At 37.0% G+C, this 15,000-nt stretch overlaps 2 protein-coding genes across 2 annotated transcripts in view; one reads left to right on the top strand and one right to left on the bottom strand.

Annotated features, from left to right (window-relative positions):
- The window catches only part of LOC143017826 (caveolin-3-like), a 237,078-nt gene that overhangs the window by 129,577 nt on the left and 92,501 nt on the right, over window positions 1-15,000 (top strand). The gene's annotated exons all lie outside the window — the stretch shown is intronic.
- LOC143017952 (uncharacterized) lies at window positions 4,424-5,231 on the bottom strand. The gene is made up of 3 exons (XM_076172990.1): window positions 5,208-5,231; window positions 4,887-5,117; window positions 4,424-4,747 (listed from the first exon to the last, which is right to left on the bottom strand). Exons 1-3 carry the CDS (start codon window positions 5,229-5,231, stop codon window positions 4,424-4,426), a joined length of 579 nt encoding a protein of 192 aa, XP_076029105.1.

Raw genomic sequence — 15,000 nt, 5'->3', positions numbered from 1 at the left:
ATGTATTTATGTATGTATGTATGTATGTATGTATGTATGTATGTATGTATGTATGTATGTATGTATGTATGTACAGTATGTATGTATGTATGTATGTATGTATGTATGTATGTATGTATGTATGTATGTATGTATGTATGTATGTATGTATGTGTGTGTGTATGCATGTATGTGTATGTATGTATGTATGTATGTATGTATGTATGTATGTATGTATGTATGTATGTGTGTGTGTATGTATGTATGTATGTATGTATGTATGTATGTATGTATGTATGTATGTATGTATGTGTGTGTGTGTGTATGTATGTATGTATGTATGTATGTATGTATGTATGTGTGTATGTATGTATGTATGTATGTATGTATGTATGTATGTATGTATGTATGTATGTATGTATGTATGTGTGTATGTATGTATGTATGTATGTATGTATGTATGTATGTATGTATGTATGTTTGTTTGTATGTATGTTTGTATGTATGTATGTATGTATGTATGTATGTGTGTGTATGTGTGTATGTATGTATGTATGTATGTATGTATGTATGTATGTGTGTGTGTGTATGTATGTATGTATGTATGTATGCATGTATGTATGTATGTATGTATGTATGTATGTATGTATGTATGTATGTATGTATGTATGTATGTATGTATGTATGTATGTATGTATGTATGTATGTATGTATGTATGTATGTATGTATGTATGTATGTACTTTGAGTTATAACTTATCTTCGGCCTTTTCTTACCTTTCTATTTTTCATTTTTATTCCTCTCTCTTACTTCACACTCGTTCATCTTTTCCACCTTTTCTCTCTTCCCTAGTTAACCCTCTATACTTCACCTATTTCCCTCTCTTTCTCCTCTTTACCTTTCTTCTGCCTTCCCTTCCTAGTCCTTCTTCCCCGCCACCTCCTTCATCTTCTCATCTACCTCCTTTTCCTTTCCGATTAATCACCACTATCGTTATCACTGCACACTTCCTCCTCATTTTTCTTATTTTATTTTCTTCCCCCTTCAGTCTCTCCCTCCCCAAGTCCCTATTATCTCTATTTCTCTTTTTTTTTCTGCACTCTTTCTCCTCCTCATCCTCTTCTCTTTCTTCCAACATTCCCTCTTCATCCTCCTCCAACACCTCCTCCTCCTCCTTCTCCTCCTCCACCTCCCCCTCTTACTACTGTGATACTTTTTACGGACGTGGTCCTGTTCTTATGGCAACGACGTCAACAAATACGACGAGTGTCTTAATGCATTTAGTAATCGAGAATTCACCGTAATCGTTTCTTTGACCTAAGGCAAAGTTAATACCCTCGTTGTTCCAAACTCTGAATTGCTTCTTGCGGAATCACTCGGCGCCGCCCGTAAAGACATTCAATAATATATTTTAAAAGGTAAGCGATAACCTCTCATAGGAAGAATGCGAACTGTTCAACAATTCATACTGGGTCCATGAACGAAATTATCGGTCGAAGAGAAGGTTGGAGTGAGGATAATAGGCTTTCTGAACCGAGGCAGTAAGGTTCAAAATCCCCCTTCCATCATCAGAGGCTAATGTTTCGTCTTTCAGGTAGTAGTTTCTGGGGGTATACTTGTTGCTAGTCCCAAACCACGCCCAGATTCGTCGAGGTTTCGGACACTTCGTGGTACTCGGAGAACGCAAATGTACACGAACTCGATGGGGGGTCTTGGTGAGTGTGTGCGCGCTCTCGCAGACACTAGATATCGCCTGGCGAAGATCACGAAGCCCGCGTGCTAATCGCTAGCGACTTCGGGAGTGAGTGACTGAACTTGCACGAGACGAAGGAAAAAAATCGTAGATACTATTTGGACACTTAGGAACTCGTTCAACTGCTGTGAGAATATTGTTGGTATCATTATGAAACTACAGTTACTATATTACCCGTTGTATTCATATCACAGTTACTTTTTTCGTGGTGTGATTTTGTGTTTTATGGATATTGCAGTAAGATTTCTTGTAAAAAGGGAATAGACAGATATTACGTTGAAAACCGTTGACCCTACAACAATCCTCGAAACGGTTTTATCGAACTGCATCAATGAAAATAAACGTAGTAAACAGGAAACAACACTAACATTATGATCTACATCCTATGTAGACCAGAAAAGATAAGTATCAGATCTAAACGGTGAATTAGATCAAAGTACTTTGGAACTAATATCTACCCTCAGCTACAACTGGGAGACAAGTGCAGCAGCTGAATATTCGTTTCCACCCCAGAAAGCCTCTGATTTGAATGGATTTTATCTTTGGGACCAAAGAAAAGATTAGGCTATGACGGATTTGTCTGAGGAAGAAGACGTTTGGAGGAAAATCTACAGTGAGTACACTTAACATTTGAGAGCAATGCTTAACCTTTTCATTTTGAGTGATAGTTATCCCTTTATTCTACCTGTCACCTAACGATCTAATTCATCTGTGTACATCTTCAGTAGTAATGATATTTACAATGTCTTCTTTAACAACGTTAATAACTATTCAGATATTTGCTTTGGTAAAGCTTGACAGCTCTATTAAACTAGAAAGAACTTTGATCCTCAAATTTGGTGGGTGAAAAGGTAGGTGTGTGTGTGTGTGTGTGTGTGTGTGTGTGTGTGTGTGTGTGTGTGTGTGTGTGTGTGTGTGTGTGTGTGTGTGTGTGTGTGTGTGTGTGTAAGTAATAAAAATAATAATAATAATGATAATAATAATAATAATGATAATAATAATAAAAGGTTTATTTCAATAGCAGTAGTACACTGACAATAGTACAATGCAAAAGCTGTATGTGTGTGTGTGTGTGTGTGTGTGTGTGTGTGTGTGTGTGTGTGTGTGTGTGTGTGTGTGTGTGTGTGTGTGTGTGTGTGTGTGTGTGTGTGTGTGTGTGTGTGTGTGTGTGTGTGTGTATGTATGTGTGTGCATGCGCGCGCAAGGTCACATTATTGCACATAGATTGGGCCATATATAAGTTTACAACTTGCATCTGGGAGAGTAATAGGTGTCAATCATGAGCCCAACACGTGATTGAAGGACTTACCTTAGTGATTCAAACACTCGTAGACGCAAACGAATACACACACGCATACATACGTTTGTGCGCACAGACAATGACAAACGTAAACACAAGTATGAGTCATAGTAATTCGCTGGTGCATGAAAATTACCTGTGGAACGCAAAATGAAGTACACGTAGATAATTGTCCAATTATCAAGAAATGCATGTTTGTACTTGTACACAAAGGTGCCTGGAAGTTTGGATACAAGTTTGTTGACTATAGTTTATCGCAATGAGTTACAATGACAAAGTATACAGATATGGCATATTTCGCACCATAACCAGATCAAATGAAAAGAAAATAATGATAAACAAATAAGTAAAATAAAAGAATAAACAAATAATTATATAAATGAATAAAAGAATATGTATAAACATACATACATGCACAGACGCACACATACACACATATTATATATATATATATATATATATATATATATATATATATATATATATATATATATATATATATATATATATTGTGAGTGGGAAGAAGAAACACTGGAGTCTTATTATGAGTTTTATTCTTGACTAATTTCGCTGCAATTTAAAAAGAATAGTGCTACAGGGCTAGAAGTGGCGCATATGTAGGCGTGCATACCTTCCTGAGTGTAAAGGAACTCACATGTTACAATGACAGAAGAATCATTTAAATGGTAGTCTAAATTGATAATAAATTAATAACAATATGGCAAGAAAAGTTGTATTGTTGGAAAAGAAGAGAAAAATTAATAGTAATGATAGCAAAAGAAAAATTATAAGAATAAAAATTATTCTAACTAATACGAAAAATGTGGCAAGGAAAGTGCGAGATTTAGTCCGGGGGTCTGGTGCATGGTTTGGAGTACAACTTATTAAGGGCATACGTGGCTGTGACTTTTGACCACTTTAGGTCTCCTGTCCTTTTTCTTGTGTTGTTGTAATTAGCTATGTGCAGAGATTAGATGATTTCTTTGTTTTTTGTATAGTCCTTGGGCCAAAATAGTGGACATCTCCCAATCTGGTAAGTGTCCTTCTGTGTCTACGTGGTTTGCGAGGGTGTTTGTCTCACGGTGCTGTCTAATATCTGCTTTGTGTTCTCTGAGTATGTTTGTCAGTCCTCTGTATGTTTCTACGAAGTATGCGCTGTCGCATCCGTTGCAGGGAATTTTGTAAACCATGCTGGTATCGCTGTGAAGTTTTATGTTCTTCTTAACCAAATGTCCGATTTTCTTTCTCGTGTCGTTAACAACTACTAGACCTGTAGGTCTAAGTATCCTACTCAGTGTGCGGTAAAGACCAGAATCTGGAACCACGATGAAACCCAGGTCTCGTTTTTCTGTATTTGTTTTTCTTTTTTTTTTTCTTTTTTTGGTCGCTTTTCAAAGTGATGATCTGAGCATTCCCTTTGGGTATTTGAGGGTTTTAAAGGCTGCAGTGATGTAGTTCAGCTCTTCTGTTAGATATTCCTCACTACATATGTGGAGGGCTCTGATGTAGAACCCGATGACTACTCTTGATTTAGTCCGGTCGTCATGGGCACTGAAAATGTGAATGTAGTTGTCTTTGTTGGTCTGGTTCCTGTATACCTTGAATTTGGCACTGTTTGCTGACCTGATGATAACAGTGTCTAAGAAACGTAGCTGTCCATTGTTCTCTTCTTCTACGGTCAATTGTATTTTGTCGTAATTGTCGTTGAGTTTTCTCTGTAAGGCCATGAATGTATGTTGTCTTTTGTGTAATACAGAGGGAGTCGTCAACGTAGCGGAACCACTTGGAGTCGTTGGGGATGGTGTGCCTAATGTATACCTTTTCGAGTATATCCATTTATAAAGAGGCTGGCACCGCGCTTAATGGAGAACCCATTGGAAGTCCTTCGTGTTGATGGTATTCTCTGTTGTTAAAGGTGAAGGAACCGAACTTCATGCACTTCTCAACCAGTTCCAAGTAGTCTCGCTTGTTGAGTGGAAGTTTATCGGAGTCGATTTTTTGTTGAACCGCCTCTCTGATGGCCCGCATGGCACCTTCGATATTGTCGAAGCTGATGAGTAGTTTATCCATGAAGTATTGCTCAGTCTGTCGATCAAATCAGCGGAATTCTTAAGGTACGTGCCTCTGATCCTTCCTAGTGATACTGAGAAAGGTTTAGCCAGTTGTTTGGCTAACCTGTTTGGGGCACGTCCCATGCATGAAGTGATAGGTCTAAGAGGAATACAGGGTTTGTGAATTTTTGGGAGACCTTTCATGGTCGGAATTGATGGATCTTCCTCCAGAAGGTGTAGAATCTTGTTTCCCCGTTTCAACTTCTTCAAGATCTTCCTTACGTCTCTATTAAACTTTCTAGCTTCCTCTTTTGCTTTGCAGTTTTGTTGGGCAGTGCAAGTATTGTAGTCAGAGAGGAGGTGTTATATTTTGTCCATGTAATCAGCCGTGTTTAGCATGACAATCCCTCCGCCTTTGTCTTCTGTAGTTATTATGATGTTGCCTAGGAGTTTATTCAGGGCAAGGATATATCTTCCTGGGATGGTACTGTCGTTGCTTTTAGCTGCAATTGTGCAACACAGGAGAACTCCCTGTTTAAAACTGGACTCTAAGTCAAAGTCTTTCAGTCGTAGTTTTTTCAGACGAAGTCCGCTAGTTTTGTGTGGTGTTGGTGCTGAACTTCACACCTAATATGAGGTCTTCCTTTTGTAGTTGGGTGAGGTGATAGGTTGATGAATTGCTGATTAAGTCTTGTTTTCCCATTTCTTTCCATTTGCTGTCGTTGCACAGATGAGCTAATTTCCTCTGAAGCTTCAAGGTCTGGTCCTGGCTATTTCTTTCCAGTACACACACACACACACACACACACACACACACATATATATATATATATATATATATATATATATATACATATAATTATACATATATATACATATACTTATACACACATACACACACACATTATATATGTATATATATATATATGTATATATATATATATATATATTTTGCTTGTAACCACGAGAAATTAAAGATCGGAATAATGAACGTTTTCGTCTATTAAGACATTTTCAAAGTACATAGTGTCACAACAAAGAATAACATTAGAGACTACAATCACTGTATTGATTGGGACAATTCCCAAGAAATTGTTTCAAGTAATTCTTATTTGATAAGAAATATAATTGAATCGTGTATCATTAAAAAAACTTTTAATGAAAATCTCAATTTAAGCACTGGTCTTTTTAAATTAGATAATTTTGTTATTAACCAAATTGTAGGACAATGTCCCAAAGCTCCGCCTTAGCCATCTTGTGTGACCTTTTTTCACCTGTGTCATCTGTCACCCATTTTTATTTATTTATTCTTGTTATTATTATTTTCTATTATATATATGTATGCATATGTATATAATTTGTTTCTTTCTAAGTCAATCTTTATGTTGAATCACGTGTCAAATGTCACCCTTCTTATTCCTTGTTATTATCTTTTATGTTGAATGTCCTTTTTTTTCACCTTGTCATTTGTCATCCTTATGGTTTATGCTGTGTGACATTTTTTCACCTGTTTCAATTGTCACCCATTTTATTTATTGTTTTTATATTTTTGTTTCTTTGTAAGATAATCCTTTGTATTTACGTTGTGTGACCTCTCCTGTTTTCTATATTATTATATTTAAGTTATTCTTTGTTGTGACACTATGTACTTTGAAAATGTCTTAATAGACGAAAACGTTCAGTATTCCGATCTTTAATTTCCTCGTGGTTACAAGCAAAATTCTTTATTCACGTGTTTTATGTGATTACTGTTGCATATATATATTATATGTATATATATATATATATATGTTACACGTAATGTGGATAATTGCCTAATGTGAACATTAAGCAGAAAATTGCTTAATGTCTACATTAGGCAAGCAGTTTGCATAAAGTTTACAATATGTTAACATTAGGCAAAAAATGCCTATTGTTCACATTATGCCGCCAAATTTTGCCCGATGTGAATTGGACTGTCTAATCTAAACAATGAAAATTAATCGAACAGATAACCTAATCTAAACAATGAAAATTAATCGAACAGACAACCCACAGAAGCTACAAATAATGCAATTTAAAGAATTCCAGTATATTTGAACACATGCAAAACACAATGAAAACAATTCGCCAGTTTGTTTTTGCAATCACAAATTTTTAAATGATCTGCCCGGGTGACAGCGCGAGTTGCTTTTTTCTAAGGCAGCTGCACCGTCGTGAAGTACAATGTGTCGTACACTGGCACTTTACATAGCCTTGCCCACCAGTGCCTCTTGCTGTCGCAGTTCTGATCGATAGGCAGATATCAGGAACCTCTTCAGGCTTTATTAGGGGCTGTTTGATTGCACATAGATCAGCTGCTGTAAATTTTGGCCCAATAATGCCCTCCCGACAACCTACAGTGTGAAGTCCATCATTTTCCTTAAGGACGACCACTAACAGATTCTTAGGATCTGTTGGACCGCGATCGACATCCGGAACCCTCAGCGTAACACAATGACCAACAGACAATGGTTTGAGTAGGTATTTGCCGCGTCTTGTCATCCGTGTTGCTGTCTTGGATTGTCCTAGAGCAGCTGAAACACGGATCTTTTGGAAATTCGTAGCTATTGTTTCTGTCTTTGCATCTGCTTCTGTCACTGCCCCTGTCTCTACTTCTACTTCTGTCTCTGCTTCAAGATCTTCCTCAGTAAAAACATTACAGAGAGCTGTACTTGACAGAATAGATGACCCTAATCCAACCTGCGGATCTTGTCCAAATGTAACTTTGAATGGGCTGTGGCCAGTTGTTTCATGGTGACTGATATTAACTTGCAGCTGAACAAATTTGAGACCTACTGATCATTTTCTGCTGTTGTTTTCCCTCATCCAAATGGTCAGTTTGTCCTGTATCACTCCATTTAGATGTTCAACAACACCTTGGTTTTGAGGATGACGCTCAAAGGCAGCTTGATCCATAGAGCATAAACACAAACTGAAACAAACAAGACAAGATAAAGAAAATACCTAGTCTAGAAATAGCACAGTGATTAGTTATTCAATTCATATTAGATAATGGTAAACAGTAAAAGAATCAAGCATTGTAAGAACGATAAGAGCAATAAGAGCAGGTGCGGCTGCCAGACTGCCGGCCATTGGCTCAAACACACGCACAAACTACACCCGCCATTCGTCAGGTGGCGCGGCCTCGTCATTCAGTCAACATTAGGCCAAATACCCTTGCCTAATACGAAAATCTTGCTTAAAGTGAACTTTAGGCAAGTGTTTTGCCTATTGTAAATATTGCGCAAATTAAGTAGCCTAATGTACACATTAGGCAATTTTCCTGCCTAATGTGCACATTAGGCAATTATCCACATTATGCGTAACATACATATATATATATATATATATCTGTGTGTGTGTGTGTGTGTGTGTGTGTGTGGTCCGCTGCCATAGAAGTGAAAATAAAAGTAGAAATTTCTTTGCTCCCTGGCCCGATTCTGGTTCCATTTATGTAGAAAACAATGTGTTCAAAGTTTAAAGCCAATCAAATAATATCTAGGGGTGGCTCAAGGTCCCTATACAGCAGGCCCCTGGATCCCCCCCAGGGTTCGTCAGACCACTGGGTATTATCCGCTCATAGACGGGGGTATCATGCTTGCCAAGCACTCAATGAGGTCCAGATGCTAGTAAGGACTTTGACGATGTGGAGAATAATTTACGTTGTTGCGAGACAACACCCAGAAGGAACTGGAGTTGCTCTTCTTTTGTGGTGTGACGACCGTTGAACTTCTCAATGAGTTTGACTCCTCGCTCAGCCACATCGTTGATCACTGGAAGATTTTTTTTACTTTCTTCAGACCTTCTTCGAATAATGCATTCTCTTCCCAGTCTTCTGGGTCTGCATTAAGAAAATCACTGTTGATGTCGAGGTGTTTCAGGAAACGGATTGACTTGCGAGTTGCAAAACATTCAAGTGGTGGAATCATGGAACTTTTCAATTCGACTCGCTTTGGGGGATCTTCGTCTTCGTCATCATCCTCATCGCTTTCATCTGATTCTGCTGGGATCATGCCCGACACTATGGTCCGCTTTGTCGGTGCTGAAACAGCTTCATCGAACAGTGAAAGTGCCACAAATTCCTCTGACACATATCACAGATGCTGTTGCAGTTTGTCTCTGGCCGCTCTTCCAACACGGTCATTGTGGTAAGAGTGTAGTTTCTTCAGCATCTTCAAATCTGTTCGAGGAGCAACTGTGGCATCAGGGGCAGAAAACCAGGCTTCCACATGAATCAGGATGGAGAAAATGCTCACATCACGAACACAGGACTCCTCCCGTTGGGTAAGATCTTTGAGTTGTCCTTGGAACATCCAAATCTTGAGACAGTACAAGACTTTTGCCATCCATCTAGCATGATGGAAAGCTCCGGGTTTCTTGAAATTTAAACTAGGAAGATTCCCTCCGAGGCACACAATCGTTAACTCCAAGAATTCCAGGTAATCATCTCGGTGATTGCCCTGTGCCAACTTGGATTCCGCAAACTTCATGATGCGATCCCTGTCAGGTTGCAGCACCTCCAAGTCTTTTCCAGTTTGATAGTTGGACTTGTCAAGGGAGCCCCAATTCTTTTGGAACCGACGAAAGAGTTGGACATCGGGACCCGAGGAAGCTCCAGAGCATGTAGAGAATACTGCACCAAGAATTATTTCGTAAATGTGATGGCGGCATGCCAAATTAAGGACTGTGCGATGGAGTCCCGTGTTCCATGCAGTTGTATCCAAACACCATTCCTGTAACTGTTCATAAATTGCTGCAGCTTGATTCTCGCCCGTTCCTGATGTCAGTTTTGGTACACCAAGAAGTTGTGTTTCTCCAGTGGAGACAGCCGTTATCAAAACTGGAAGGCGGTCAACGGATGTGGTTGAACAGAGGAGAGACGGCAATAACTTGCTATCCCAATGCACAATGCATGTTTTGCCTTCGGCTTTGAATGCGTTGTGCAGGTCCGTCCATTGTTGCTGACGGTGCTTTTCTCTATGGCGCTTGACGCTGGAGCGGCTGATATTGAGCTCGCCAGGATCATGTCCCAGACTTCTGGCGGTTTCAGCTACCACAAACAGAGCATTGCGATCCGTTGTCCCTGTCCGATCCAGGGCTGCTGTAAGCTCTGGGGTCCAGACATTGTTAGGTCGAAACCGCTTCGTTTGTGGAGTTGTTTTCTTCTGTCCGTTATCTGAATCCGCAGATGTCAACGAGTCTTCACGTGACTCTGCAGAGGAAGAAGATCCTTCCAGCTGAACTTGGCTTGTAGTTGCCTCGGCTTCGGCAACATGTTTTTGTCTGCGCCTTTTCAGTTGTTCTTCTCGCTGTTGCGATCTTGCTTCCATGTTGTCCAGTTTATTGTCCATCGCGCCCATTGAGCCGCGGCGCCCTGGTTCTCGTTGCGCTATTAAGAATTCTTTGTCTTCTTGAATATGAATTAAAGACATTGCATTGGCATGCGCCACATCAAATAGATTTTTCATTACAACCTGGAATTCTTTTTCATTTGCCTCTTGTTTTCCTCCTCTCCCTTTGTTTTTCTTCAAAAGTTTCCACTGATTGAACAATTTCTTTACTTTTTCTTGAATTTTGTTATTCCTTTGAACAGGAAGCCTTGCCTTTTTCCAGTAAGCTTCTACTTCACTTGTTACAATAGATGCACTTTCACTAACGCCTTTGTTTAATGTCATATGGTGATGTAAAAATACACTTAACACTTGCCCCTTGCTGGGGAGCTTGGCCCCCAGAATTGTGGTGAACATTTCTTCAATGAGATAAAAACCACGTTTTTTCGCCATCTGAAAAGAATAAAGATACAAAGATAATAGTACAATGTCTTTGCCACCTCTCAGAGACGATATTAGTTCAAATATGACGCAATCAAATGTAACCAGCGTGGAACTGAGTGGATGATACAAGATGATGCAACATTTCGTCATCTGCTCCCAGGGGTAAATCTCAAAACTTGTTGAGCCACCCCTAAATATTATTTGATTGGCTTCAAACTTTGTACACAGTGCTTTCTACCTAAATGAAACCAGAATCAGGCCAGGGAGCAAAGGAAAACAGGAATTCATTTTTATGGACCACCCTAATATATATACACATATATATATATATATATATATATATATATATATATATATATATATATATATATGTATATATATATGTATATAATATATATATATATATATATACATATACATATATATACATATATTTATACACACATTATATATATATATATATATATATATATATACAAACATATATACATATATATATATATATATATATATATACTCGTATATATATAAATATATATACATACATATACATATACATATATATATATATATATGTATATATATATATACTGTATATATATATGTATATATATATATACATATATAAATATATATATACATATATATATATATATATATGTAACATATACATATATATATATATATGTATATATACACACATATATATATATATATGTATATATAATATATATGTAACATATACATATATATATATATATATATATATGTATGTATATATACTCGTATATATAATATATATATATATATATATATATATACTCGTATATATGTAACACATATATATGTATATATATATATATATATATATATATATGTATACATATATATATATATATATATATATATAGATATAGATATACTTCTGTTTTGCAATGTCCACAGTGACGCAATTCAAGAAATATACCCTTTTTTTTATTGACCAGCCCCAATTTCTCTGTCGGTAAGTGATTTTATGTTTCATTCTCTATACCCTCATTGTTCATCCCCTTTTTTATCTTTAGTTGAAAAAAAAAATATTTTTCAATTAAAAGGTAAACATCCTGTCTTTCCTCATTCATGACGTTGACGTTACGTTAAAACCGGCATTATATTCACACAAAACCTGTCCGTTACTGTTTTCTTTTACCGTCATCAAAATAGTATAACAATCCAGCCATTTTTCTTTCTTCTCTACCATTCACCTTTGTTTACAGCACCTATAAACCTTAATATATGCGTCACTTTGTTGGAAGGAAAAATGTCCTCAGCGTTCCTCAGGGATCGTCCCTAACCCATCCGACGCATTTCTTTGTTCTTGTTTCTTGAGTCACCATTACATCGCCGCCATATAGCTAGTCCACCAGGCGCAGCCCATTTCTCGACTCATCGCTGATTAGTAGACTCTATTTTTGTTATCCTTTATTAAGAAAATCTTGTAATCTTGTGTCAATGTTTAGTATCTTAGAAATGTTTCTTGGTAACGAAAGGTGCCACGAAAACGTGAAAGAGGGGGTGAGGTGTTAGAGAGGAGCTTGGTCAACTAAAGTTTACTTTTCTTGCTACCCGTGACTAATCGTCGTACGCGTTAGAGGCTTCGAGCGCACAAAAGCCGCATGCATTGTGTACGTAAACACAGTACCAGCGAGTCCGTCAATAAGTTCTTCGAATATTTTCCAAATTACATGTTTATTCTCATCCTTCAGTTTTGCGTACTTATTTCATAGTATGTTTTAAACTACCAGCCACTTCGAGGAATGATGCAGATATTCATGTGATTTACAGTGGAAGAACAAACCAAGATAGTTTCGAATATAAAACACGAAGCCACTCTCTGTTGGGATTGTCTTCGACTGAATAAAATTGTCTTGATTTAGCTAGAATAAGATCTCTAGTGTAAGACGGACGGAGATAGGCCAACCCATCCGTGCTTAAGACTGTCTTTCAGCTAAAAATAATCACCTTTCGTTAGCTTGATTAGAATATTTAAAGTATAGCACGAGTTAATGAAGGTTGTTTTGGCTGACTAAAACAACCTATCGCTCGGTGGAATGAAAACGCAACACGGACATGAATAGACTTAGTGAAAGCGCGAGACAGTATACGCACGTTTGTCACTTTCCTTCTCACACATTTTTGTGTCCAATCAGATACGCTCTACACGTCCCAAGCGTCACGGGTAGCCAGGCGCACACAGGTGATGTATGTCGAAAGCATGATTACGCTCATGTGCCACCTTACCCTTCAATAGAATTGGCAACATCGCAAATAAAAGTTACCCTCTATCACGCGATACAGCAATTAATGATACATTCATGAGTACACCACCACTGTGCGTCACTAAAACTCCTCACAGAGAAGTTAATACACAGTTATGGGTTTCCTGCCCACTGAACATTTATCTATTATACCCAACCGGATTGTGGACAGTTCTTCACACTTGTTGTTGTTGTTGTTGTAATCTGTGTCTACGTTAGGTATCCTATGGAACATTTCGGGCAAATGTTTATTCAGATTTACTTCCATTTTTCATAGTTCGATCGGGTTTTATTACTATGATTTATTGGTCATTCACTTCCCTCTGGGGTTTTGCTTTAGTAAACAAACAAGTAAACAATAAGAAATTAACTTGTAAGCAAACAACTTAACAAGTAATAATACAATAAAGCAAATGAGCAATGAAGTAACCAAGTAAATAATTAAACAAACAATTAAGCAAACAAACAATTAAACAAATAAACAAACAATTAAAAATAAACAATGAAACAAACCATGAAACAATTAAAAAAAATTAAACATTTGAAAATTAAACAATCAATTGAACAACTAAATAAATTAATTGATCGATTAAGCGACTGAACAAACATAAAAAACAATTGAACAATTAAGCAAATAAGCAGATAAAGAAATAAAATGAGCAAATAAATCAATGAACAAATGAGCAAACAAACAGAAATAAACAAGCAAACAAACAAGCAAACAAAAGGACGAAAAATTAACAAAAAGTCAAATAAACAAACAGACGAATAGACAAAGAGACAAGTAGGCAACAGGACAAATAGACAATTAGAAATGCAAACAAATAAGAATTGGACGGTAGAGAATGAACAATAATAAAAAAGTGACAAACAAAAAATATCCAAAAAAACAACAACAAGGAAAAGGATCAAAGAAACAAAGAAACAAAGGAACAAAGAAAAAACAAAAGAACAAAAGAAAAGTACAAAAGAATAAAGAAACAAAAAAGAAACAAAGAACAAAGAAACAAAGAAGCAAAAAACAAAGAAACAGGAAAAAAGAAACAAAGAAATAAAGAAGCCAAGCAGCAGAGCATCAAAACCGCAACGAAGAAAAGAAACAAAAAAAGAAACAAAGAAAAACAATAAGTGAACAAAAGAAAGAAGCAAATTTACGAACAACAAGTAAATAGATAAATGAATGAATAGCTTAGTAACCGGATGAATGAACAAATAAACTAATACATTCATAAGCTAATAAACAAACAAATTATTAAATAAACGAAGAAAGAAGAAAATAGCAAATAGGCACAGGAACAAAATAAGCAAACTAGTGAATCAGTTATATTTAATCAAGTAGGAAGAATAAGCGAATAAACAATTAAACAAGTGAATGGAGATACTAATAAGCGAATGAGTTGCTGATTGAATAAATTGATTAATCAATCAATCAGCCATCTTGAGTCCGCTGCCTCTTTCATAGCATTCCATGATTTACTCAACTGCGCCAACTTCTGCAAACTTCTTTATCTTGTCTCTCCACTTTCTGTCTGGTCTCGCTCTTCCATGCTTCCCATCTCGCAGCGTCCACTCAGTAACACTCTTGCTCTATCGCTCATCATTCGTTCGCGCTATCTTATCTGCCCAATTCCACTTCCTCTCGTTAAAGTCTCCACAATATATTTCACTCCAGTCTGCTCTCTTTTGGTTTCTTAGCGTTATTCACACCAATGATATCTCCGTTCTCCTCTGTGCACTCTAGCTTTGTTTCCATCGCTTTTGTTAGTTTTTAAGTCTCACATTCACAGACTATTGCTGGCAGTAGACATCGATTTTAAATTTTGCG

This window comes from Oratosquilla oratoria, chromosome 33, assembly GCF_046742065.1.
Source record: "Oratosquilla oratoria isolate Oo_2021 chromosome 33, ASM4674206v1, whole genome shotgun sequence".
Classification (NCBI taxonomy): Eukaryota; Metazoa; Arthropoda; class Malacostraca; order Stomatopoda; family Squillidae; genus Oratosquilla; species Oratosquilla oratoria.
This window is presented reverse-complemented; position numbering and strand designations above follow the sequence as displayed.

What these genes read in the sequence shown, in the direction of transcription:
- LOC143017952 (XM_076172990.1), bottom strand. Translation starts at nt 5,231, where the DNA reads ATGCATGGGACGTGCCCCAAACAG. An exon ending in ATGGGACGTGCCCCAAACAG is followed by an intron (nt 5,118 to 5,207) that starts GTTAGCCAAACA and finishes TTTGATCGACAG; the next exon opens with ACTGAGCAATACTTCATGGA. An exon ending in TGGGTTCTCCATTAAGCGCG is followed by an intron (nt 4,748 to 4,886) that starts GTGCCAGCCTCT and finishes ATGGCCTTACAG; the next exon opens with AGAAAACTCAACGACAATTA.